This window comes from Balaenoptera acutorostrata, chromosome 1 (assembly GCF_949987535.1).
Source record: "Balaenoptera acutorostrata chromosome 1, mBalAcu1.1, whole genome shotgun sequence".
Classification (NCBI taxonomy): Eukaryota; Metazoa; Chordata; class Mammalia; order Artiodactyla; family Balaenopteridae; genus Balaenoptera; species Balaenoptera acutorostrata.
This window is the reverse complement of record NC_080064.1, coordinates 162,514,252-162,538,517: the sequence shown is the minus strand read 5'-3', so window position 1 is coordinate 162,538,517 and position 24,266 is coordinate 162,514,252. Positions and strand designations below refer to the sequence as shown.

The 24,266-nt window shown below is 49.2% G+C and overlaps 1 protein-coding gene across 1 annotated transcript in view; it reads left to right on the top strand.

The window, feature by feature from the left end:
* The window catches only part of LOC103007505 (calpain-8-like), a 46,738-nt gene that overhangs the window by 6,705 nt on the left and 15,767 nt on the right, over positions 1 to 24,266 (top strand). The window contains 7 exon segments of the mRNA XM_057528887.1: positions 12,697 to 12,818; positions 13,348 to 13,490; positions 14,334 to 14,493; positions 15,538 to 15,621; positions 17,670 to 17,755; positions 20,806 to 20,880; positions 21,584 to 21,744. Coding sequence (XP_057384870.1) covers positions 12,697 to 12,818; positions 13,348 to 13,490; positions 14,334 to 14,493; positions 15,538 to 15,621; positions 17,670 to 17,755; positions 20,806 to 20,880; positions 21,584 to 21,744 — 831 coding nt within the window.

Sequence of the window (24,266 nt, the reverse complement as noted above, 5' to 3'; positions counted from 1 at the left end):
ACGGGAACCAGGAGTGCAGACGAGAGCCGACCTATGGGGGGGCACAGAGGTGGATTATTTAGTGTGCTTTATTATATGTAGTGCAGCTTGAAAGGAGTGATTTTGAAGATATAAAAATTATAGCAGCCATAAGGAGTCACACCGCCATTGTTCAGAAGAATACTGGTAGGATTTGGAATCCTACATCTTTGAACATGTATTGGTGACACTCCTCCCGGGGTGTCTCCAGTATCCCACCCCCTGCTGAGAGCTCCTGGACATTCGAAATGCTAGGGATCGATGTGCTCTGGGATCTTGCTTCTAGAACAATGATAGCTTGCTCTAATGCAATCATAAAATGAAGAAGATATTCTAGTAAGGTGTGCTAGATTCTTCATTTACAGATGTAGCAAGAGGTGGGGATCACATGGCAGATTCAGGGATGGTTGGCAGTGGGATGCTTCCAAGAGTGATGGGATGTGTGTCTTAACAGACATTTGAATTTGTCAGAATCAGGAAGAACTTTCACAGCTCATTCCTTCATTTTACAAATATTTATTAAAGTGTCTTCTTTGAACAAACTAGCACTGTATCTCCTCTCCCAGTAAAGAGGGTTCCAGGCAGCAGAGGGAATATGAACAAAGGTCCTTCAGCTAGAAAGAGCGGGGCACCGGGGAGGACTCGCAGGGAAGTGGCAGGGCTGCAGCCCAGAGGGAGCAGGGGTGCAGAGGCTGGGAGTGGAAAGGGGGGAGCCTCCAGATTGTGCAGGGCCGTGATGCTGGGGGAAGAATTCGGGACTTTAGTCCTGGGCAGTGGGGCAGCACGGAAGCTTGTCAGTAAGGGCAAGTTCAGCCAGACATGCTGTAGTGGGGACAGTGCAAACACCCTGCGGCAGACAACTGCAAGGTGAGGAACCCTTATTATCTGAGGATCGTATTGGAGGAAGGCCACATTTTTGAGTAAATAGTTTCTACAAGGTTTGGTTAATATACAATTTTGAAAAATGATACAAAAAATTCTGAAAAAACTTTTTCTTAAATTTCGCAATGCTCATGTAATAATTGCAGCTCTGTGCTAGATCTTAGAACAAGGAATGATTCAATTGTTTACTTTTTTTTTCCATTTTACTGAGCTTCACTTTATTGCACTTTGAAGATACTGCTTTTTTTTTTTTCTTTTTTACAAATTGAAGGTTTGTGGCAACTGTGTCGAGCAAGTCTATTGGCTCCATTTTTCCAATAGCATTTGCTCACTTCATGTCTCTATGTCACGTTTTGGTAATTCTTGCAATATTTCAAAATTTTCATTATTATTATATTTCTTATGGTGATCTGTGATCACTGTTTGTTCTTTTATTGCAGTATAGTTGATTTACAATGTTATATTAGTTTCTGCTGTACAGCAAAGTGAATCAGTTATACATATACATGTATCAACTCTTTTTTTAGCTTCTTTCCCCATACAGGTCATTACAGAGTATTGAGTAGAGTTCCCTGTGTTATACAGTAGGTACTTACTAGTTCTCTATTTTATATATGGTAGTGTGTGTATGTCAGTCCCAATCTCCCAGTTTATCCCTCCCCACTTACCTCCTGGTAACCGTAAGTTTGTTTTCTACATCCGTAACTCTATTTCTGTTTTGTAGATAAGTTCACTTGTACCTTTGTTTAGATTCCACATGTAAGAGATGTCATGTGATATTTGTATTTCTCTGTCTGACTTACTTCGCTCAGTATGACAATCTCTAGGTCCATCCAATTGTTGACTTTTGAGGGGTGTGGTTTTTTCTGAAAAAATGACAGGACAGCAGGATGCGGCACCCTCCGCTTCTCCCTTGACTTTCAAAGCAGAATCACGGACATGTTCAAGGCTTCCCCGCTTTCCCCAAGGTCCGTTTTCAATCCTTTGATGTTCACACCATTCCCTTGAAGTGCCCATCGTGCCTGGAGCCCAGTCCATCTTCTCTTCCTCAGCTGTCACTGCTGTCACTCTGCCAGGCTCTCCTCCAGCACTGGCTCGGGGGCAGGTCTCCAACGTCACTTTCATCAACTTCATGAAATCCTGCAACTTTAGCCAAATGTTCGGTGTCCCTTTGCAACCCCTTTGCATGGCATTTGCATGTGAGAGTGCCTTGATGGGTAGGGACAGTTACTAGTGTTAAGCGGGGAGGATGCTGAAATGCAAATGCGTGAATATTTTCACATCATGGCAAATTTGCTTCTTTCTGCAGCCCCCTAATTACAGCTCCTGGATAATGAATGTTGGAGGAAAGATGGTCCGTTATAGTCCTAGTGGGAGAGAAAGCAGTGGTAGGGGTGTTAGAGAGGAGAAGCCGGACTTGGGCGCTATATAGGAATAAAGTCAAAAGCACTTAGGAAGCAATTAGATAGGAGTGGAGTGGTGGGAATAGGAATCAAAATGACTCCCAGGCTTGAGCAACTGGGAAACTAGTGGTGTGATGCTTGAGAGAGGAAACAGGGTGGTGCGGGGCGTGCGGGGTCAGGTGGGTGGGAGCAGGATGGCGAGGCCTGCCACTTCCTAGAATAATTTTCATTTTCGTTTTCTTATAGAGTAGTAGATGCTCAATAAATGTTGGCTGATTCGCTTCTTTGGGCTCCCCTGTGTTTTTGATTGTTCTGTGTTGGGTGGTAATTGCTAATAATAGGAGCCTTATTGAAGGCTTTCTCTGCAGCGGGCACCAAGCTAAGCACTTTCATAGATTATCTCATTTTTATCTTCATAACAACTCCAAGAAGTAGCAACTGTTTTATGCTACTGCGATGTAAGTAGCTGCTACTAGATGAGGTAGGTCAGAAGGTGAACCAAATGTTAACGAAGGGTGGGGGAGGAGTGGTGAAGGCAGATGGAAAGTGGGGATGAGGAGAGGCTAAGGAGAAGCTGTGTGTGGTCTCAGGAGAGGAGAGAAGCTTCCTGAAACTTCATGATCGTCTTGCCCAGGAGTCTAGGGCACAACATTTCATATACGGGGATAATCCCATTTGCTTCGGCTTCCGAGGGCTCTGCAGGGTGTGGAAAGGGAGCAAGCTAATCATCCTGCTGCACTAGACCTGGCTCTGACACTGACTGACCTTGAGACGTCACGTAGCTGCTCAGGGCCTCAGCTTTACGGATCTGGAAAGTGGGGATTAAATGCCCCCATTAGCCGGTGCAGAGCCTCAGAGATTCAAATGTAGGAAAGCACTCTCCTTTTTGGGGGGATGCTAACGAAGTGGGGGCCTTATGTGATTTCAGGGAAATTCTTGGAGGGTGAAGGGCTGAGCTTGGGGTGGCTTTTTGTTCTCATCTCCATTTTGTAAGAACGCACCCAGCCCAAAAAGCATTGGATTAACCTACTTTGGGATTTGGCAGGATTTATCAGGGGCCAGGCATGCACGGTCCATTAGCTCAGAGTACATCTGCAGGCTCCAAGAGGGTGCAGGGAACAGGCACTTTACACGTAATTCGGAGCGGGAGGTGGTAATGCTGAATGGACCCGGGCAGAGCAGGGTCCATTGTGACTCGTGAATGTGACTTGTTCCCAGACGCGTTTCCTTTGACTCCGAGTCTGTCTGAGGGAAAGAGCCCACTGCAGACAGAGCCCGAGAACCACCACCTACTAGTCCAGGAGACACTGAGGCTCCTGTTAGGCCCTGGATACGGGAAGGCCACTGGAGTTGTCCCTTCTGAGCAGAAATGTCGCTTACCGTGGGAGATTTTCTGAAAGCTCATCTCAGGCAGCTCCTCTGGAGTCCCTGGGTGTGGCCCTTCGCACAAGTCTGATCTAAAACTGCTTTCATCTTCCCCAGGAGCCCTGCCTAGGGAAGTGGGGAACTAACTAAATTTAGTCCAGTTCAACTTAAAACTTTGTCCAACCCAGTAGTTGAAACAACTCGGTCCCTTTTGGGTAACTCTTTAGTCTTCCAGATTCTTCTCCTCTGCCCTCTCCTTCCCCAGATGGCCATATGGGGTCTTGTGTGCACTGGCCATGTCTGCTGAGGGGTGGTTGGTCTGCTTCCTGCCCTGCCTTCTGGTGGCATCACACTGGTGGCCTCTGTCCCTTATTTGCTGAGGCCACAGGGGAGCTCAGGGGTTTCCTGAGAGTCAGCCAAGCGCCTCTGTCCATCCTGGCTCACCACGCTCTTCATTCTGTGGGGGCTGCCCACGCCTTCTCTGGTGCAGAACTTCTCCCCACAGTGGTTTTCTCTCTGAGTCTCACCTGGGGAGGGTCCAAGAGGCCCTGTCCTCTGGGCTCACCTCACCCCATTTGGGCCCCTCCTCCTTGCTCTGGAGTTTTGAAGCCCACCTCTTCCTGCCCATCCCTCTCTGCCCTCCCTGAAGCTGTATTGGCAAGTGGGGTCAGGGTAGAGGGAAGCTGGCTTACCCATAGGGGACCATTAATCAAGATACTCAAGAGGCCCCCTAAAAATATGTCTGCTGTTACATGTACATCCATGTGCATCTATTATATTTTTTATGTCCTGAGGTCCTCTCTCCCAACTGGAGGTTGATATTTATGTATATTCTTAAACATCTCTCTTGTTACAAATAAGTCCTTTTTGCTTAAATGATCCTATACAATAAACTGTGAGGTACAAACCCATTTTACAGATTAGAAAACTGAGGATCATAAGAGTGAAGAGTTGGCTACAGGTCACTCAGCAGACAAGTCAGGGCCTGAGGATTTAAACCCGGGCTTTCTGAGGGCAAAGTTCATGTTATTTTGACTTTTCTAAGCCTGTTGGCTCCCCAAGGGCAGGGACCATGTCTTTTACATCTCTCTTGTCCTAGTGTCCTACATGAGCAATGATTGCTAAATGCTGGTGAGTGATGATGACATATAAGAACTACTCCCCAAACCTGAAGGAAGGGAACCTTCCAAACATATGTTTTCCAAGGAGGGTTGGAGGCTGGTACGAGATAGGGGAGATTTACAAATGATTCAAAGAGGACAGGAATGTAAATGGAGTGTTCTGATTCATTCACTCCCCTCGCCCTGTGCACAGCCCGGCCAGCCTGGGCAGGCACTGCTCCAGGGAGTGATGTGGCTTGGGGGAGCAGGTAACAATAATCTCAGAGTAAACAGGAGCCCTGAGGATGCCAAAAGGCCACTGCAGAGCTGGAGCCAGATGTCTATCTGTGCTCCAGGGCTAAGCCTGGGGAGAGGGCGGAGGGGTGTCTGGGATGGAGGCTGGCTGCAGGAAGGGGGCTGGGGGGATCCAGTGGAAATGATGTCGTCCAGGTTCAGAAATGTCTAGCTTTGCCTCTGCTTGCGGAGGTGAGGGCTGGCATCTCCATGATTTGCGGGGAAAGAGGAATGGTAGAATGATATAGCTCAGAGGGGTGCGCAGGAGGTCAAATGGTCACTCTTCCAAATCCAGGTGGGTGGGCCTGAGTCTAATCATGCTACACCCGGGGTCTTGAGATGAGCAAATGTTGGAAGCTGGGTAAGATGACACCCTACTCTGGCTTGGGTGCCGACCTTGATGAGCGAGTCAGAGCCTTCCTTTGGCTGTTATAATTTTCTTTAACCAGAGCAGACAGGAGTGAGAGAAGGAAGGGGGAAGCAGAAAGTGGTTCCCAGAAGACTCTAGGAGTAATAGACTAAAGAAACGTCATTATCATCCTTGTCACTGACATTTTCATACTGAGCGGTTGTTGAAAACCGGAGACTTGATGCAAAGCCATTTTGTCCAACCTCCCTCCAGTGCAGACTTTCCTCAACCCCCGATTTTACTGTGGATGTTCCGGCTCATGAGGTCTCGATGCGGGGGGATGATCCTCCATCCCCCATCCCAGGGGATGTTTGGCAGTGTCTGGAGTCATTTTAGGCTGTCACACTGGGAGGCAGGTGCTACTGGCATCTAGTGGGTAGAGGCCAGGGATACTGTTGAACATCTGTAGTGCACAGGAGAGCCCACAGCCCAGAATTATCCAGACCAAAGTGTCAGCAGTGCTCAGTTAGAGAAACCTGCTCCAGCTGGATACACTATGTTATAGGAGCTTTTTAATTTAATTTTTTTTTTTAGTTTTAATATTTTTTCCTTTTTTAATTGAAGTATAGTTGATTTACAATGTTGTGTTGTTTCCAGCTGTACAGCAAAGTGAGTCACTTATATATATATACTCTTTTTCAGATTCTTTTCCGTTATGGGTTATTACAAGATATTGAATAGAGTTCCCTGTGCTATATGGTAGGTCCTTGTTGTCTATCTATTTTATAAATAGTAGTGTGTATCTGTTAATGCCAAACTTACAGGAGCTTTATTAACTAAGATAGTAGCTCTAAATTCTCAATCTGGTTCTAGTCTTATTTTTTTTTCTTAATGTCACATTTCTTTTTTTAAAAATTAATTAATTAATTTATTTATTTATTTTTGGCTGCTTTGGGTTTTCACTGCTGTGCGAGGGCTTTCTCGAGCGGGGGTTACTCTTCGTTGTGGTGAGCAGGCTTCTCATTGTGGCGGCTTCTCTTGTTGCGGAGCACGGGCTCTAGGCGCATGGGCTTCAGTAGTTGTGGCACACAGGCTCAGTAGTTGTGGCTGGCGGGCTCTAGAGCACAGGCTCAGTAGTTGTGGTGCACGGGCTTAGTTGCTCCACGGCATGTGGGATCTTCCCGGACCAGGGCTCGAACCCATGTCCCCTGCATTGGCAGGTGGATTCTTACCACTGTGCCACCAGGGAAGCCCCTGGTTCTAGTCTTATACAGTATTAATGTATGCTGTTTTATCTCTCCCTGTTCGAGATATCAACTGCAAAATGGGCTAAGCCATGAGACTTTCTTGCTGGTAATTAGGGTATAAATTGTCAGATCCCATCTGACACTTTGCTACCTACAAGACCTCGTTCAGGGAAGCATTTTGTGCTGGGGCCTCCAGTCAGCTCTCGGTCTAGCCTGAGAGATGGGAATTGTCAAAAAAGCCAGCACGGCCGCAAGTGTGTGTGTATGTGTTTTAATGTCGTCAAAAAGGCAGGAACTGAATGCCGAGGACTGGAAAAGGCAGGTTCACCCACGGGAGGGAGGGGAGGAGGGAGGCTTTGGTGACTGCTTGGCACTAATGTGCAGAGCGAAAATAGCAGCCTGAGTATGAAACACTGCAGCCACCTTACCGCGAAGAGGGGACAAAGGAGGCCTCAGCTGTGACAAAACATTAAAGATGGATTTTTGGAAAACAAGCACACATTAGCAGGTCAGAATCTTTGCGTTACATTCAGATGTGCAATCATCATGGCATTCTTTACCTTCCTCGACTGCTCTCGGCTTGCTGGGGAACCCCAATTTGCACTGACCATGAGTTGGGGGGAAACGTCAACTGGCCAATAAAAGGTATTTTCTGCCTCTGCCTGTTTCGGGTTCTTGTCTCTTTCGGATAAATATTCCTCCTTCAGCCACTCTATTTGGGGGCTTTCTTGCTTCTTCAAGGCTGGCCCCTCTCCGGCCTCCCCAGGACAGTGTCTGCACGGAAGGAAAGGCTGAACGTCCCCCAGCCTATGGGAGAAGAGTGGCTGGCCCTTGGGTGCCCGCTGCTGTCCTCTGGGTCCCACTGGTCTCCTGGGACTAGCGTGTGGTGTGGTCTGTTCTGCTGGTGCTGTCAGGGTCCAGTGGATCTTCCCTGGCTGACCGAGGCCCGACTCAGTGCGCTGTCACACCTCCGGCCTGGCCCTGAGCCACGCGGTCGCCATGGCCTCTGTGGTGGGATTGACCTGCCTTCTCCTCCCTGCCCTCAGCTCAGTCACTATCTGACGGCAGAGGGAGACTTGGGGACGCTCCTTACCACCTTCTCTCCACCTGAGCACTCCGTGTTGCCATTTTTATTCTGCTCCCCGTGTCCCCCATGGGAAGCAGGGCATAAATCCTCTCTGCCTTGGCTTCCTCTTTCATCTCTCTGTGGTTTTGCTATCGTTCCTGCTCCGGCCATTGTTCAACCTCAAGGTGGAAGAGGGGCGATGGAAGCAGTTCCAGTGTCTGATCTTTCCTCTTTTTTCCCGTCCTCTCTCCTCCTTGTAGTCCAGAAGCATCTCCACTTTTCCCCCGGATGTTTGGAAAATTCTCTTAAGTCATAGCCCAAGTTCTTGCTGCCTAGGGTTTATCATAACACTAGCTGTTTAGATCATCAAGCTTTGATAACATGTAAATGGAATTTTTGAATTTAGAGTAGTTGTTTTTTTTAAGAAAACCTGACTCAGGATTATTATTTCTTGATTGGCTTAAAATGCGTTTTTGACAGAGCAGAGCAAAGACTTCATTGTCGTGGCTGGGGTCTGCCTGCTGTTTACTAGAAGCCCTGAAGCCTGCCGATGCGGTGGGTGGGGAGATCGGGGGGACCGTTATTTCAGTGGAGTAAAAAAAAAAATAAATCAGTTTATGACTTGAATAAATGTTAAACCCATTACATATATAACCTGAAGAAGGAGTAGGAAGAACAAAGCTCAGCAGACCCCCAGTAAGGTCAGTGACGCAAAACCCTCCCCCTCCAGCTCCCTGGTTAGCCAACGCTCTAACCAGGACCCGCCCTTGCTGGAAGGTGGCTGGAGAGGAGGGCATTGCCCATCAAGACTCTTTCCCAGCTTTTTCTGTCCACCTTATTCACCACCAACCTTAGATCCAAAAGCCTCTCAGTTGCCTTTGGAAATTAAACTTATGCTCAAGGTCCAAGCCGTGTGTCCACGGAGGAGAACGTGATGAATGTGTACAAGCATCCAGAGAGATCCCCAAACACGTTTCTGAAATGTTTTGAGCGACGGCATAAATGTCTGTCTTCCCAAGAGAGCTCTCAGGAGAGGAACACGCTCATTGGATCTGTGCCTTAGAGAAAGCATCTTTGTGATGACAGTGTGTGCACACCTCACGGAGTCCCTGGCAGGCATCCCAAAGCCCGTGTATGCACTGCATCTCCTTGCAGCTCTGGGTTGGCCCTGAGAGCCAGGTGGATCCCGGGAAATGGCAACAGTGAGGCAGATGAAGAGAAAGTTAAACTCTCTTCCAGCTGGGCAGCCCCTTTTGATGTCAGCAACCGAGGTACACTTTGTGTCCGTGCCGTGAATTGTAATGTCTAAGGGATATTCCAGGTGGGCTGTTGGAAGCAGCTGTGTGGGAGCAAGAACGCCAGTATCAGAAGAAAACCAGGACTGCACCTTGTCATGAGGGCAGGTGTTGCTCTGATCTCTGTGAGAGGCCACCTGTCGCAGGGAGGGTTGCAGCCCGGTCATCTGCCCCTCCCCAGAGGCCTGCGCCTCTGCCCTCGTCTTCCCTTATCTCCCTCTACCCCCGAGCTCTAGAGGCAGGGGCCCCTGGTGCTGGCTTAGGTGGACCCTGTCAGGTTCAACACATGTCCTCATTGGGCTCCACCTCTCCAGACACCAGGGAGATTCAGGTGCAAACATGTAGGTCCTGTTGGGGATTTGCACAAGAACAAAATATGAGTCATTGATTCATTTGGTCACATATTTACCTAAAAAAAATTTTAAGGGACTTCCCTGGTGGCGCAGTGGTTAAGAATCCACCTGCCAATGCAGGGAACACAGGTTCGAGCCCTGGTCCGGGGGAAGATTCCACATGCCGTGGAGCAACTAAGCCTGCGAGCCACAACTACTGAGCCTGCGCTCTAGAGCCCGCGAGCCATGACTACTGAAGCCCGTGCGCCTAGAGCCCGTGCTACGCAACGAGAAGCCACTGCAATGAGAAGCCCGCGCGCAGCAATGAAGACCCAGAGCAGCCAAAAATAAATAAATAAATGAATAATTTTTTTAAAAGATGATGAAAAAATAAATAAATTTTTTTAAGTCTTTTTCATTTTTTATTAAAATATAGTTGATTTACAATATTTGTGTACAGCAAAGTGATTCAGTTTTATATATATATATATTCTTTCTCATATTCTTTTCTATTATGATTTATTACAAGATATAGAATATCTTGCCCTACCTGTGCTATATGGTAGGACCTTATTGTTTATCTATTTTATATATAGTAGTTTGTATCTGCTAACCCCAAACTCCTAACTTATCCCTCCCCCCTTCCCCCTTTGGTCACCATAAGTTTGTTATCTGTGTCTGTGTGTCTGCTTCTGCTTCATAGATAAGTTCATTTGTATCATATTTTAGATTCCACATATAAGTGATATGCATCATATGATATTTGTCCTTCTCTGCACTTATTTATTTTTATTCATCAAACACTCATTGAGCCCCTACTATGTGTCAGCCACCTGCTGGGGATGCCAGGACGGGGAACCCACATCCCTGTTCTGCAGGAAGAGATTGCAGAGACAGTCTTGTTCTAGTGGCCCAAGAAGGCGCTGGGGGCTCTGAGGAGGGAGCACACGGGACGCCGAAGTGGGTCAGGGATTGGATTGGGAAGCAGCTTGTGCGCAGAGAAGTATAAACAAGGTCTTTAGGAAACACAAAGTAAAAGAGGTGACCTGCGGCTGGAGGCTGAGAAGCATCAGGGAAGGCTTCGTGGAGGAGGGGAAAGGGGGTGGAGTTGCAGCAAGGACTCTACAAGCCGAGGGGATGGATGAGTGAAAGCGTGTGCTGGAAAAGACCAGGGCATGGTGTGCGCAGATCCGAGTTTGACTGGAGATCAGACTCATGGTGGGAGGACAGTGGGAAGCAGGCTGGGGAAGTAGGGGGGAGGCATATTGTGAAGGGTCTTGATGCCCTGTTAGTTTTTTATCTTGTTCTTAAGCAATGGAGAAGTTGAAGATTTCTGAGCACAGGAAAGAGGTGATCACAGGTGTTGATGGGAAGAAGGCTGGAGTGAGAGGAGAGAACCTGTTATTTTATCCACTCTTTGGAAGTTGCCTTTGAATGAGGTACTGCCCCCCTTGAGTCTTCTTTTTTTTAATATTTATTTATTTATTTATTTATTTATTTTTGGCTGTGTTGGGTCTTCGTTTCTGTGCGAGGGCTTTCTCTAGTTGTGGCAAGCGGGGGCCACTCTTCATCGCGGTGCGCGGGCCTCTCATTATCGCAGCCTCTCTTGTTGCAGAGCACAGACTCCAGACGCGCAGGCTCAGTAGTTGTGGCTCACGGGCGTAGTTGCTCCGCGACATGTGGGATCCTCCCAGACCAGGGCTCGCACCCGTGTCCCCTGCATTGGCAGGCAGACTCTCAACCACTGCGCCACCAGGGAAGCCCCCTTGAGTCTTCTTTAGTGAGAAGCCACAGTCCCGTGCCTGCTGTACCAATTCTTATCTCCTCCGGCTGCCGGGTCTGGTCCCACCTGGGGGCCCACTGTCGTCGGGAGGAGGGCATTTGTCAGTGAGAGCAGAAGACAGGGGCAAGGCTGGCTTCTGGGTCAGAAAAGCTCTTCAAAAATTAACTGCGTGCGAGAGGCGGAGAGAGAGAGAATATATGAGGCTGGTTGGGGAAAGGAAGAGCGAAAGGAATTCATTTGGGACCAAATCATGAACCTCTCTGTTGAGAGAGATGACGGCAGATAGAGCAAAGGGTTTTCTAGGATAACCTGGTGATGGAGGCGTACTGAAGAGATGACGGATCCTCAGATGTGGGTTCCTATGTCACGGTTTACTGACTACTTCCTCAGGCAGCCCACGCCTGAAAGAACCGTGGTGTGTTCATCCTGGACTACGTGTGCAGCTTGGGCCACAGCGTGGAAAGAACACAGAGAGTTAGACGAGGTCCTCAGAGGGTCTCTGAATGGTTGAAGGGGCTTTTATCTGAAGATATAGTGAAGAGATTCAGATTTTTTTTTTGTGGACAAGGCTGAGACACACAGGCTGGATTTTGGAGCCATTTGATTGGTATAGGAATGGGAGAAACTTGTCTCCAAACCCTAAACTCCTAGAGGTAGGGCTCTGGAGTGAAACTGGGAAGAGGCAGCCGTCGGACCAGTAAGATGAAATATTCCTTCACACGATGAGCAGCACACGTAAGGACGTTGAGATCTCAGAGACTGTTGTAGAAGAAGCCTATAGATGAGATGTGAGACAAATTTACATCAATTCCAGGATGATAGATCCACCACAGGATGCTAAGGTCAGTAAAGGGTTTGAAGTCGACACCACGGGGGATAATGGTGCCTTCCATGGAGGTACCGCTCAGGGGCACGGGTCTGGGGGGGGGGGTCCGACTTGCACAGAAAGCAGTTTTCTGTTTTCTTCTGCATTTACTTGGATCTCCAAAGTGACCAACACTGAGCCCTAACATTTTTAACCTCTCTTGATTTTGATTTCTTCTGACTAAAAGTATGATCTTTTCATGCTAATCAATATCTCAGGAGTGTTATAAGCTGTCATGGTGAGCTCTGAAACATAAAAGGGCAGTCCTCCAACAGACACGAAGAGGCAACTCTCCGCTATCCAAGGTCAAGCAGAGCAAGGAACACACACACACACACATGCATCCTGAGCTGGCCAAATAGCTTCAGTGTTTCCTCCAACCAAATGTTTTCTTAAAGTTGTTATTAAGGAATCAAAGAGGATGATTTTTGCTTCTTCCTTTCTTTCTTTGCACTTTCTACTCCACTGAGAGCTTAGGACATGTGGAATGGTCAGCATGTGGCAGGTGGGGGGAAGGGAGGAGCTGAGAACTTCCAAGGAGGCAGCAGGACCTTCAGACACTGGAGGAAAGGAGTCCCAGACTATCTGACCCAGAAGGGAGTCGTGTGACTCTGGATTGAATGGGCCAGTGAGGGTCAGAGGAAGCAGGGACCCTGCAGGCCTGGCCTGACCTGTGTGTGTCCCCCATGACATGGTGCAGGTGACTGCTGGCTGCTGGCGGCCATTGCCTCCCTCACCTTGAATGAAGAGCTGCTTTACCGCGGGGTCCGCAGGGACCAGAGCTTCCAGGAGAACTACGGGGTGATCTTTCACTTTCCAGTATCCTGCCTTGCTCACGGCCCTTGACACTACTTTCCATAGTCTTGGGACCCATGCCGAGAATCAGAAATCTGGGTCTGGGGCCCAGTAGCCTAGGTTTTAATAATCCCTCCAGGGGATTCTGATGCGTGCTTGAGTTTCAGAAACTTTGCTTTAACATGTCCATCCAGTCATCCACACGTCCATCCCCTCCTGTCTCCCCCAGGCCATGTGGCCTTGAGGAAGGCACCTTGGAGTGAGGGTCAGGAGACGGGAGCCCGAGTGGCGTCACTCGGCACCACTGTTGCCACTGCGTGATGCAAGTTTTCTCATCCACAAGCTCAGCCACTGGACTCGATGTTTCCTGCTTTTGCCAGCGTCTCCTATGGGCATGGGTAAGTAAGGCACAGATCCTGCTCTTAAGGAGTCCATTAAAGGTCCAAGGCTGGAACACTGATCAGCACAGACGCTGCTTCTGAGGCCCACTGAGGACGCCGGCTCTGCCTCTCAGCTCAGCCCTGTGGACAGGTGCTGTGTTTCCCTTCCGCAGTTCTGGCAGTACGGCGAGTGGGTGGAGGTGATGGTGGACGACAGGCTGCCCACCAAGGATGGGGAGCTGCTCTTCCTGCACTCCGAGGAAGGCAGTGAGTTCTGGAGCGCGCTGCTGGAGAAGGCCTATGCCAAGGAAGTGGGGCAGGGAGGACCTGGGAGGCTCCGCAGTCTCCTTGGAGGATTTTACCTGCCCCTCCCCAGCCTCTGGGTGCCATGCCCATCGTTCCCAGCCCCTGCACCCCATGCAAAGTACCCCTCCGTAACTAAGAGAAACAGAAATTTGGGCTACGAGTTAAACGCTTAGCTCTGTCCCACATGAATGAGTGAACTGGGACCACCACTTAGCTTCTTGGTGTCTCAGCTTTGTCCTCTTTCAAACCCCCCGAGTCAGTTCTTAGGTCAATGTGAATTTTTAAAAGAATGATAAAGAAGAAGAATAAAGCAAATGTACTTAGATCCCAAACTCATCAAAGTCTCTACCCTTTGCTTGGGAGTCATTCTCCTTCTCACTGGCATTCAATGTTCAAAGTCTTCTTTGGGGTTCTTTGAATTAGTTTCGTTGACTGGTACCCTTTTGTGCAACCCCTGTTCCTTCCCAGCCCTATTCCCAAAGCAAACCCCAAGGGATGCCTCTCAGCTTTGAGGGAGGGTCCTCCTCATCCCTACCCATGACCCCAACCCCCAGAAACCCAAGAATTCAAGGTCAGCTCTGGAAAGATTGCACTTTGGTTTTTATAAGAGCGCATGGCTTGGTGAGAGGTGATCTGAGATTTTCTCCTGGCAAAGTGCTGAGCTGGCCACGTGAAACTGTGCCTAAGCCCCTCCCTGGCACACAGACAAAATTGGCAGAGGCCCTCCTGTACCTTCCAGACCACACTATGTCCTAGCACTGCCCCTACCCCATCCCATGTGGTCCCCTCGCTGGGGTTGCTAATGGCTCTGGATGATGCACGTATTCTTTTTTCTTTCCAACAGGCTCAACAGTTCTTATGAGGCTCTTGCTGGAGGGTCCACAGTGGAGGGGTTTGAGGATTTCACAGGTGGCAGCTCTGAGTTTTATGAGCTGAAGAAGCCACCAGCCAGTCTGTTTCAGATCATCTGGAAGGCCCTCCGAGCAGGGTCTCTGCTGGCCTGCTCCAGTGATGTGAGCCGGGACGGCTTCTCTTTGCTGCCCCTCCCCACATGTGGTAGGGAAGGAACTGGACAGAGGCTAGAGGCTGGGAAGGCTTTGGGCCAGAGCAGAGTCTAGGACTTACAGGGCAAGTCCTGTGACATATTTGTCCCTAGCACATGGGAGCCGGTGGGAAGACCTAATTAATGGGTAGGAACTGGAGTTGGTCTCATAAACTCAGAAACCATAGGAGTTCTAAGTGTTAAGCCCCGTTAGTACTGCAGGAATTGCCGTAAGAACGCAGACTTGATCCCTGGATCCTGGGCCTTACCTTTGCTACCCCCTTTTGCTAAGTAATCTTGGGATTTTGGAGAACAAATAGGGTGATTGACAATACGTGATGGGCTTTGAGATCACTGAAGAAAAGGGAAGAGGTTCTGAACCAGGGGTGGTACCCTGTCTGGGGGTTGGCTGCATGCGGTTCCATGGTAGTGTGTAGACCAGAGCCTGGAGGCCACCAGCCACGTGGTCTGCTGTCACCTGCCCCTCCACCTGCTCTTTCTCCTTCTCTCAACCCTTACCTGGTGATCTCACACATGTGAATGACAAAGCAAGAGCAATCCCCCTTTCTCCTCTCTATAAAAACCCCAGCAGGATATGTGTATTTTTGGTGGAGAAGTGACGTGGGGTCTGGGCAGGGGGCGGGGCTGTTGAGGAGGGACCCTGGGGACACCCACCGCCACTGGTGAACCAGGGCCAGTCCAGACAACTGTCACGGATAATTAGTCTTCTGCAGGCAGCATGGGGTCCTTCTTGAAGAATAAATGGCTTCCCGCTTCCTGTGTCATTTCAAAGTCTGGTAAGTCATATTCCAGGACTGGCAGGCAGGCCTGATCAAAGAGGGTTTGGATGGAGAGAGCTCTATTTACCTGAGGTTAATTGCTGCGCCTGCCCCCCGCCCCCACAGCCCTGCACTGGGGCCCTGTGGCTGTGTAGCATGTCCTTGGAAAGTATTGTAGGACTGGCCCCAACAAGGTCAGGTTCAGCCACTCTGAGTGGACTTTACTCTCAACTCAGGTCTCCAGTGCAGCTGCAGCAGAAGCCATCACCAGCCTGAAGCTGGTTAAGAGTCACGCATACTCTGTCACTGGAGTCGAAGAGGTAAAACTGGGCATGGGGAGATGGAAGGGCAATGCGTAATGATACTACCATAAATCCCTGGCATCCTTGAGAGAAAGAGAGGGAATCACCACCTGGCCCTTCCCTGCCCAGCTGAGGTGCAGCATCTCTGGTGGCACAGAGCCCCTGGCACCGACCCACACTCAGCTCTTGCTTATTACAAGGGCTCTCCTACCTCTTACCCACTCAGAGATGGATAACGTAACCTCTTTGAGCTTCAGCTCTATGGGTTCTAACTAAATGCAGGCTATCCTCTGCGATGTGACCAGGAAGAGGGACGAAGTTTTGGAGGAAAGTTGTAGAAATTGTCAGTTAGATCTACACTCATTCTAAGATGGGTGTTTGCCCTTCCCTGGTGGCGCAGTGGTTAAGAATCCGCCTGCCAATGTAGGGGACAAGGGTTCGAGCCCTGTTCTGGGAAGATCCCACATGCCGCGGAGCAACTAAGCCCATGCGCCACAACTACTGAGCCTGCGCTCTAGAGCCAGTGCTCCGCTAAAAGAGAAGCCACCACAATGAGAAGCCCGCGCACAGCAACAAAGAGTAGCCCCCACTCACCACAACTAGAGAAAGCCCGCTCACAGCTTCAAAGACCTGATGCAGCCAAAAATAAATAAATAAAATAAATAAATTGAAAAAAAAGAAAAGCATTAAAAAAATATATCTTACTGTATGTTACATGGCAAAAAAAAAAAAAAAAAGTATGTTTGTACAGGTAAAGCAGTGGAAACCCATAGGATCTCCAAAGAGGAAACGACAGTAAAACCTGCCCCAACTTTCAAGCTGGGGTGTGATAGTGGGAAGGAACATAAGTATTCCTTACATTCCAACCCAAGGAGAAAGCATGCGCTGAACTTTTCATTATTTCTATTTACTATAGTCTGCCTACCTCCAAAAAGGATGTGCAGTGGTTTACAATGAAAAGCATAGACACAATAAAACCATACAACAAAGGTAAAATACACCAGACAATCTAGGCTAAAGACAGTGCTCCAGTTGAGAAATTAATTTGGTTTTGGGTTTCCTGATGGCCAAGGCAAAAAAGGAAATGCAGTGGTTGTCTCAGTTTTTGTTATTTATTAAAAAGGTATGAATGTTCATTATGTGTGTTTGTGTTTCACAAATACACTCTTTAATGAAGTCAATTCCCAAATATGAATTGAGCACGTATATGTAAACACTGGGCGAGGGCATGACGGAGGGTACAAAGGAAGGTCAGACCCTGAAGACAGAACGGTCCATCGTGTTTGCACGTGTATGCAAAGGCACACATGGCGGCTCCTGGTGAGTGTTCCGTAGACGATAGGGGAAGGTGAATGTATGGATTTCCCACTATGGGCTTTGAGACAGACTGCTTGGGTGCTTGTCCTCCATCTACTACTTACCAACCAGGTAACCTTGGATAACTCAACCCCTCTGGCTGGGTTTCAGAGGTTTTTTTGTTTGCTTGTTTGTTTTTTTAAATTTTTATTGGAGTATAGTTGATTTACAATGTTGTGTTAGATTCAGGTGTACACCAAAGTGAATCAGTTATACATATACATATATCTACTCTCTCTGGGTCTCAGAGTTTTGAGAGAGATGAAAATGAAGGTAATAACAGCACCCAGTTTATAGGACTGTGGTGAGGTTTAAATGAGGTGATAATGCCTCTGAACTGCCCAGCTCCATGCCTAGTTCATACTACTTGCTCAAAAAATGCTAACTGCTCTGCTCTTAGTATTTGTTGCAGGGCATTGATTATCAATAGGTCTCATATATTAAGAACTGAGTCAGTGTTAGTCAACTATCAAATTTTAATCCAAGTTAAAGCAGATAAACACTTGTTTTTATGCTGGACTTACTATTTATTCAACCAGATTGTGGAAAATAGTTAGCTAAGGCTTGAAAACATGTGCTAAAAGAAAATAGAAGTGGTTGTTTAGGGGCATTTGAGGAATTGAATGCAGGTCCGCTCAGGCGAGGACATGAACGCAGGGCAGCAGGGGTATGCGCGGTGATTCAGCTGCCTTTGTCTGTGGCCCTTGCAGGTGGATTTCCGGGGTCATGCAGAGAAGCTGATCAGACTCCGGAACCCGTGGGGTGAAGTGGAATGGATGGGGGCCTGGAGCGATGAGTAGGTACTTTCCTCCCTCCGCCCGTGCTCACCTCCCTCTGCGGGAACGCATCATGCAAAACACGCAGCGAGGGCTTCCCTGGTGGCGCAGTGGTTGAGAATCTGCCTGCCAATGCAGGGGACACGGGTTCGAGCCCTGGTCTGGGAAGATCCCACATGCCGCGGAGCAACTAGGCCCGTGAGCCACAATTACTGAGCCTGCGCGTCTGGAGCCTGTGCTCCGCAACAAGAGAGGCCGCGACAGTGAGAGGCCCGCGCACCGCGATGAAGAGTGGCCCCCACTTGCCGCAACTGGAGAAAGCCCTGGCACAGAAACGAAGACCCAACACAGCCAAAAATAAATAATAAATAAATTTAAAAAAAAAAAAAAAAAAAAACACGCAGCGATTGTGAGACCCACAGTGGAGTACGCTGGGCAGCACTTTCCGTCCACAAACCACACGGCCTGTTCAGAAAAGAGTGTTAGATGGTTCCAGGTGGGGAAAAGCCAAACAAAATCCACTCAGCTGTAGTCTTCGATTCCTTGCTCTGCTTTGGCACTTGCAAGTTTGGCAGCTCAGTGGAATTTTGCTGAGTGCCAGAGGGCTGGCTTGTTTTCTACCTACCACCGCGGTCATCCAAAGGTGAGACCCATCACTCTCGATCGGATTCTTTCCACTCCACAAAGCCTGGTCACTCTGACAAAGGCCAAACCCCTCAGCATCAAGAAGAAACGTGCCTAGAAAGAGGAAGTGGATCCTAGGAGCCTGGGCCGCCAGAGGCAGTGAGGATGAATGGGAGTGGCGCCCGCACCCCCAGAGCTCGCTACGGGCGGGTGTTGATCTCTCCCGACAAAGCCATTAATGAACGGAGGGGCCCAGACCTCTCACGGTGGAGAGTGGCAGCCAGTCAGAGATGGGGCCTGGACACAGAGGCCTCCTGTGGTGTCCTGGGACAGCTGTGCCCTGGAATCGATGCCACCGTGGTACAGGAGGATGGAGAGAGCACGGCCCAGTTTCCATCCTAGTTAGCACTGCTGGCACGGGGGAGGCAGGTCGACGCTGGGGAAGGATGGAGAATTGGCCAGTGTCACTGATGAAGAGACACCAGAAGTGGGAATGGTCATAATAACAACTCACCCCCCCCCCAGCACATCCTTAAGCCTCGTATGTACCTCATATGTGCTGTCCACACTGCATGATGCCACCAGGGCTTTGGAAGGGAACTTTATTACGTTTATGAACTAATCACACATCATTAGTGCTCGTAACTGGTACTTCCCTTCAGGTTTGTCTCATGAAGAAACACATGTCCCCGGGGCCACAGATCGCCTCTTATATTAAAGATTTTTCATCCTCCTGCCTATGATGGAGCAAAGCCCCAAACCTTAGTTCTGCCAACTGCCCCAAAAGGATGTCATGGCTGAATGAAATTGAAACCCCGGTTTCGGCCATTTTAAGCAGCAGCTGCTTCCCAAGCTGCTTACGGGGCTTATATGACTTTATCTCCTTTCCCCGATGCTGCTCAGTCCCTAACAGGCTGGGACAGGTCCAGGGGTGTGAGGGGACCACAGGCAAGCCCCGCAGTCTCCATCTGGAGACACAGCCGGGGGTATTTGTACATGGCTGCTGGGGGAGGAGGGCACTGCATCTCTGGGGTAACATCCCTAGTCTCAGCCCAATGTCTTTAAATTAAAACTTTTTTTTTTTTTTTTAAGTTTCAAGAAACTAACTGGGAGATTTAGGTCAGATCTCATATTCTCCAGCTAGTCCCCTAATCTTTGTTTATAACAAGCACATTCTGAGGTTTGGCTCTTTTTATTTTTTAAAATAAATTTATTTATTTTATTTATTTATTTTTGGCTGTGTTGGGTTTTTGTTGCTGCGCGCGGGCTTTCTCTAGTTGAGGCGAGCGGGGGCTACTCTTTGTTGCGGTGCGCAGGCTTCTCATTGCGGTGGCTTCTCTTGTTGTGGAGCATGGGCTCTAGGAGCACGGGCTTCAGTAGTTGTGGCACGTGAGCTCAGTAGTTGTGGCACGTGGGCTCAGTAAGTTGTGGCTCGCGGGCTCTAGAGCACAGGCTCAGTAGTTGTGGCACACGGGCTTAGTTGCTCCGCAGCATGTGGGATCTTCCCAGACCAGGGATCGAACCCGTGTCCCCTGCATTGGCAGGTGGATTCTCAACCACTGCGCCACCAGGGAAGCCCCTGAGGTTTTGTCTGATCCAATGACTATTTCCATGAACTAAATAGGCCCTGGGTGCTCCCCTCCCTGATTGCTAGGGGTCCTGAGAGCCCCCCTGGAGGAAGAGGCTGGGCTTGGCTATGCCCCAGGTTTTATGCAGCGACGGGGAGGTCTTCATGTTGTGCTGAAAGCAATGAGGGAAGGGATTTTTTAAAGAAGGGTCTGGATACTGCTCAGTTATTGAGCGTTACATACATATTTCAGGAAAACCTAACTTCTTAAAGGTCAGGTAGCTGGAAATGGCATTTCAACAAATTATGTGGGTATTGCCATGGAAAGGCCGCCAGCAGGAGGCCTCACAGGGTGACATTACTCCATAGAAATTGTCACAAAACTGGGCCTGATTGTCATTTTGCAGGCTCGGGAAGGGGACCATGTTCATGTGCCCAGAGATGTTCAGACCCTCTCACAGTATCTTCACTTCAGACTGATAGGTAAGCCAGAAGGACGTCTCACCAATTGAGAAGGGGTGGAGTGGCCTGTAACAGCCATTCTCACAGCTCCTGCCTTGGACTTGCCCAGGCCTGTGATCAGGGCCTGGGGGGCCGAATCACACATGAATGTAAAACTTGCCTGGAGAGTGAACTTAGAGCAAAGCCATGGCGCAGTGTTCCTGCTGCATGTCTGGGGTCACCCTGCTAGTGCCCGTGGAGTCCCATCCTTTCCCCAGGCTACACCCCCCTCCCACCCCCGGCTATCATTTCGGTATTCCCCATTTCTCAGGGGGAAGTTGAGCTGCAGTAAACAGCTTGCACTGCAGCAAACCCTTCAGGAATGATCACCTCTGCTTCCTTTAAAAAAAACTTTAAATTTTATTCTTTCTTTCCCAGTGCACCGGAGTGGAATTACATAAATCCCAGGCAGAAAGAAAAGCTGGACAAGAAAGCTGACAATGGAGAGTTCTGGTAAGAGTCATCTGAGGGAGTGCTGTCCCCTTAATTGTGGGTCCATTCCTGGTTCACAGGTGAGCAGCTCTCTCTGGGTGTTCCAGGAATTCAACATGGTTCCCAGCCAGGAGGGCTTCTTTCTCTTCCCCCTTTTACCCCAGAGTAGATCTACCTCCGTACCAGTACATCTAAAGCATTGAAACCAAGATATGTGGGCCTCAACATGGATTAGCTATCAGCTTGTCTTCCTCAGTTTCCATATCTTTCCAGTGAAATAGGAGAACTGTTCCTATCTCTTTAAGTCCAAATTTAGCATAGCATCAAAATAAGATAACTTCCTTCACCCATGGGCTAAGGAAGATAATAGGGACACCGCTAAGAATATGACGTGGTTTAGGGGCCATCTCTAGGCTCCCACTTTAACACGAGGGAACTTGGAGGTGGTGGATTGGTTCAATTTACCTGCCAGGGTCTCTCCAGTTTATGGTTTAGTCTCTGCCTGGTTGGTTAGATATGAGAGGGGGTTCTCTAAGAAAAATAGAGACCCTAACAATGGTGAGGAATGTGGTCAGTGACCCCTGCATATTTGTACAGTGGGCTGCAGGAAAGACGCGAGTTAGCCCACGGCCTTTGCTCCGTCCCGTGCCCAGGGGGCACGCCTTCCATCACTTTTCCAGCCCAGTTCTCTCGACTGACAGCCCACCGGCCCCTCTGCCCCCAGGATGTCTTTTTCGGATTTCTTGAGGCAGTTCTCTGGGCTAGAGATCTGCCACCTGTCCCTGGACTCCCTGAGCAGCGAGGAGGTACACAAGTGGAACCTGATTCTGTTCAACGGGTGCTGGATACGGAGCTCCACTGCCGGCGGCTGCCAGAACTACCCAGGTGAGGCGGGAGCTGCCGTGCTCACCTTCTTCTGGCTTGTCCTCCCAGGGCTGGGCATCCTTATATGTTAATCTGGGGACAGTGCCTTTGCACTCTGTTCTCTGGCTCCTGGCACCCCTTGGTGGCCCAGCTTCTTTCTGGGGCTTGGAGGCCAGGGCAGCAGTGGCGGGTGGTGCCTCTGCAGCCATTCCCCCGGGGCCTGATCTCAGGTAACATCATTCTTCAGCATCTGTGTGTTCAGACTGTCTCTGCTTCGCCCACCTGCCCCCTGCCCCCCAAGGCCGTTCTTCTTCGTACTAACCATGTCACCCTGCACCAAGGCCTCTTGTTTTTCTCTGGGGCTTCTTGCATTCCCATGTGGCCCGGCTGGCTGGCAACCAGCCCACTGCGCCCTGGGACAGTGGCTAATGGTGCGCTAGAGGGACACGGGTTTGGCATCACTGTATCAGTAGACCGCATCCATCCGAGCGGCCATTCTGCTTTGTTTGCACCTGAGTCAGACAGCCTGGGTCAGGGGTGGCCACACACAGGATGTGTGAATGGCCACTGTCCGCTCCCCTGGTCGTCATCAGAACTCCCTCCCTAGTGGGGATAGTCTGGCGCAAACTGCTGCCTCTGCACTAACCCGGGCCCTCATCTTATTAAAGGTGGGAAGCCTTCCCTGTTCGCGGGAGACCACTAATACCTACACATATAGGCTCCTCCTAGGTTGAATCAGCTGAGGCAGCAGCAGAGGAAGAAACTCCGAAAAACAACCCCACATCTCTAAGGAGAAATGAAAGAAAGCAAAACCCACCCTCTCCACTTCCCACCTCCCCAGGACCCATGTCCCTCCTGGTCTGATGTTAACATTGTTAACTGACTTCGACTTGTAAGCACTGGGCCTTGTTCTCACCACAGAGCTCATAGCAGGCCTGTGCTCAGGGCGTGGAAGCAGCATTAGAATAAAATCCCATGTGGGTGCAGTCCTGGGTCCTGACCGGGTCTCTTGTTCATTATCCCCATCCAACCCGAGCTCCCATTTCTGATGGCAGAGGTGGAAGGAGGGTGGTCCTTTCCTGCCACTGTCACTCAGATGCCCGGTCCGACAGCTCTGGGACCCTGGGAGGGTCATTTCCCTGTTCTGAGCTTCAATTTCCCAATCGTCAAAGTGGAGGGATAATACCCACCTTCAGAAGCGCTTTGTAAATGGTGTAGTGTTATACAAATAGGATGTGTTATTTTTATGACCCATTTTCTTCTTCTAGCTCTGTTAAGGAGTAAACAAAAAATGTAGGGATTGCAGTAATGTTGCATTTGGGAGAAATTAAAATATGCTCACCATTAGCAAGCTCTTAGAAAATGTGTAGGAAATTTGCATGGATCATTTCAGGAGCTCGGAATTGTAGGGCGTGTCTAAGGTATCTGTCTGCACGAAATCGCTACCTCATCTGTGCCGTCAGCTAGCTGTCGGGAAGAGATGGACTGTTCCTGCCCTTTGGTAATGATGTAAGTATAGAGGATCACAGAATTGTCTCTGGCTCCTCTGGAATCGACAGATATTTGTTTTAAAATCTACACACTTGTGCCTTAGATAAAAAAAAATTCTGGAAGTGGAAGTTCTGGGAAGGTGGAATTGAGTAAGTAATTTTATTGTTAAGAAAATATAATAACCAGTGGCTCTTGGTCACCTGTGAATGCCTTGTTATTGTATCAGCTTGGACCCTTATCTAGAGGACCTAAGCACTCCCTCCTTCCCTCACCCCTTTCTTCCCCCAGGGCACATCGTTATTGAAATTATTGAGGCCCTGGCATGGAGATGGCTGTCAAGCCTATCTTCCTCAATCATACTCTGCCACTTGAGTCTGTCATAGAATTGCTGTGCGCCCCTGGATGACCCATTTGCCCTCTCTGTGCTTTGGCTTGTACAGTCACTATTTGGAGAGATTTTTTTTCTTTAAGGTCATATTTGAAATGAAGCAGTGTTTTAAAATATCCATAGGCGGTATGGCAGGCATGCTTCTTAATCGCCAATTATTATTCCTCGGGCATTATTAAATGACGTACTCTTGAGGGAGTGTGCCTCATCACTGGCTGCAACGCTGCGCCATCTAGTGGCGCCCCTGGATCAATGGACAGAGGATCAGCAATCATGGCTGTTTCGGGCTGTGATCTGAAGCAGGGGCCCGTCAGACAGGCTTCCCGGGGGGCAAGAGTGGTCCTCTTTTTATAGTCTGTCAGGAGAGGCCTCCTTGGTAGCTAGTCTTTGCTGGACTTTGTCCTCATCTGTTTCAGGGACCTGCTTTTTCCCCCAGAGACCTCCTTCCTCCAGGAGATGGGTTCGTCTTCACAGGCCAGTGCTTCACAGGCTGAGAACAAGGAGATGTTAATCATTTCCGCAGAAGACTTGGAGTTTCCTTCCAGGGGGACCCAGTGTAGCCCTGGGATCACGGGACCTTGAATATCCCGTCAAGTATATCTGGGCCCTGGTTGATCAAATGGACAAGTGTAAAGTTTCCACATGCTGTGGGGTGTGTGTGCTG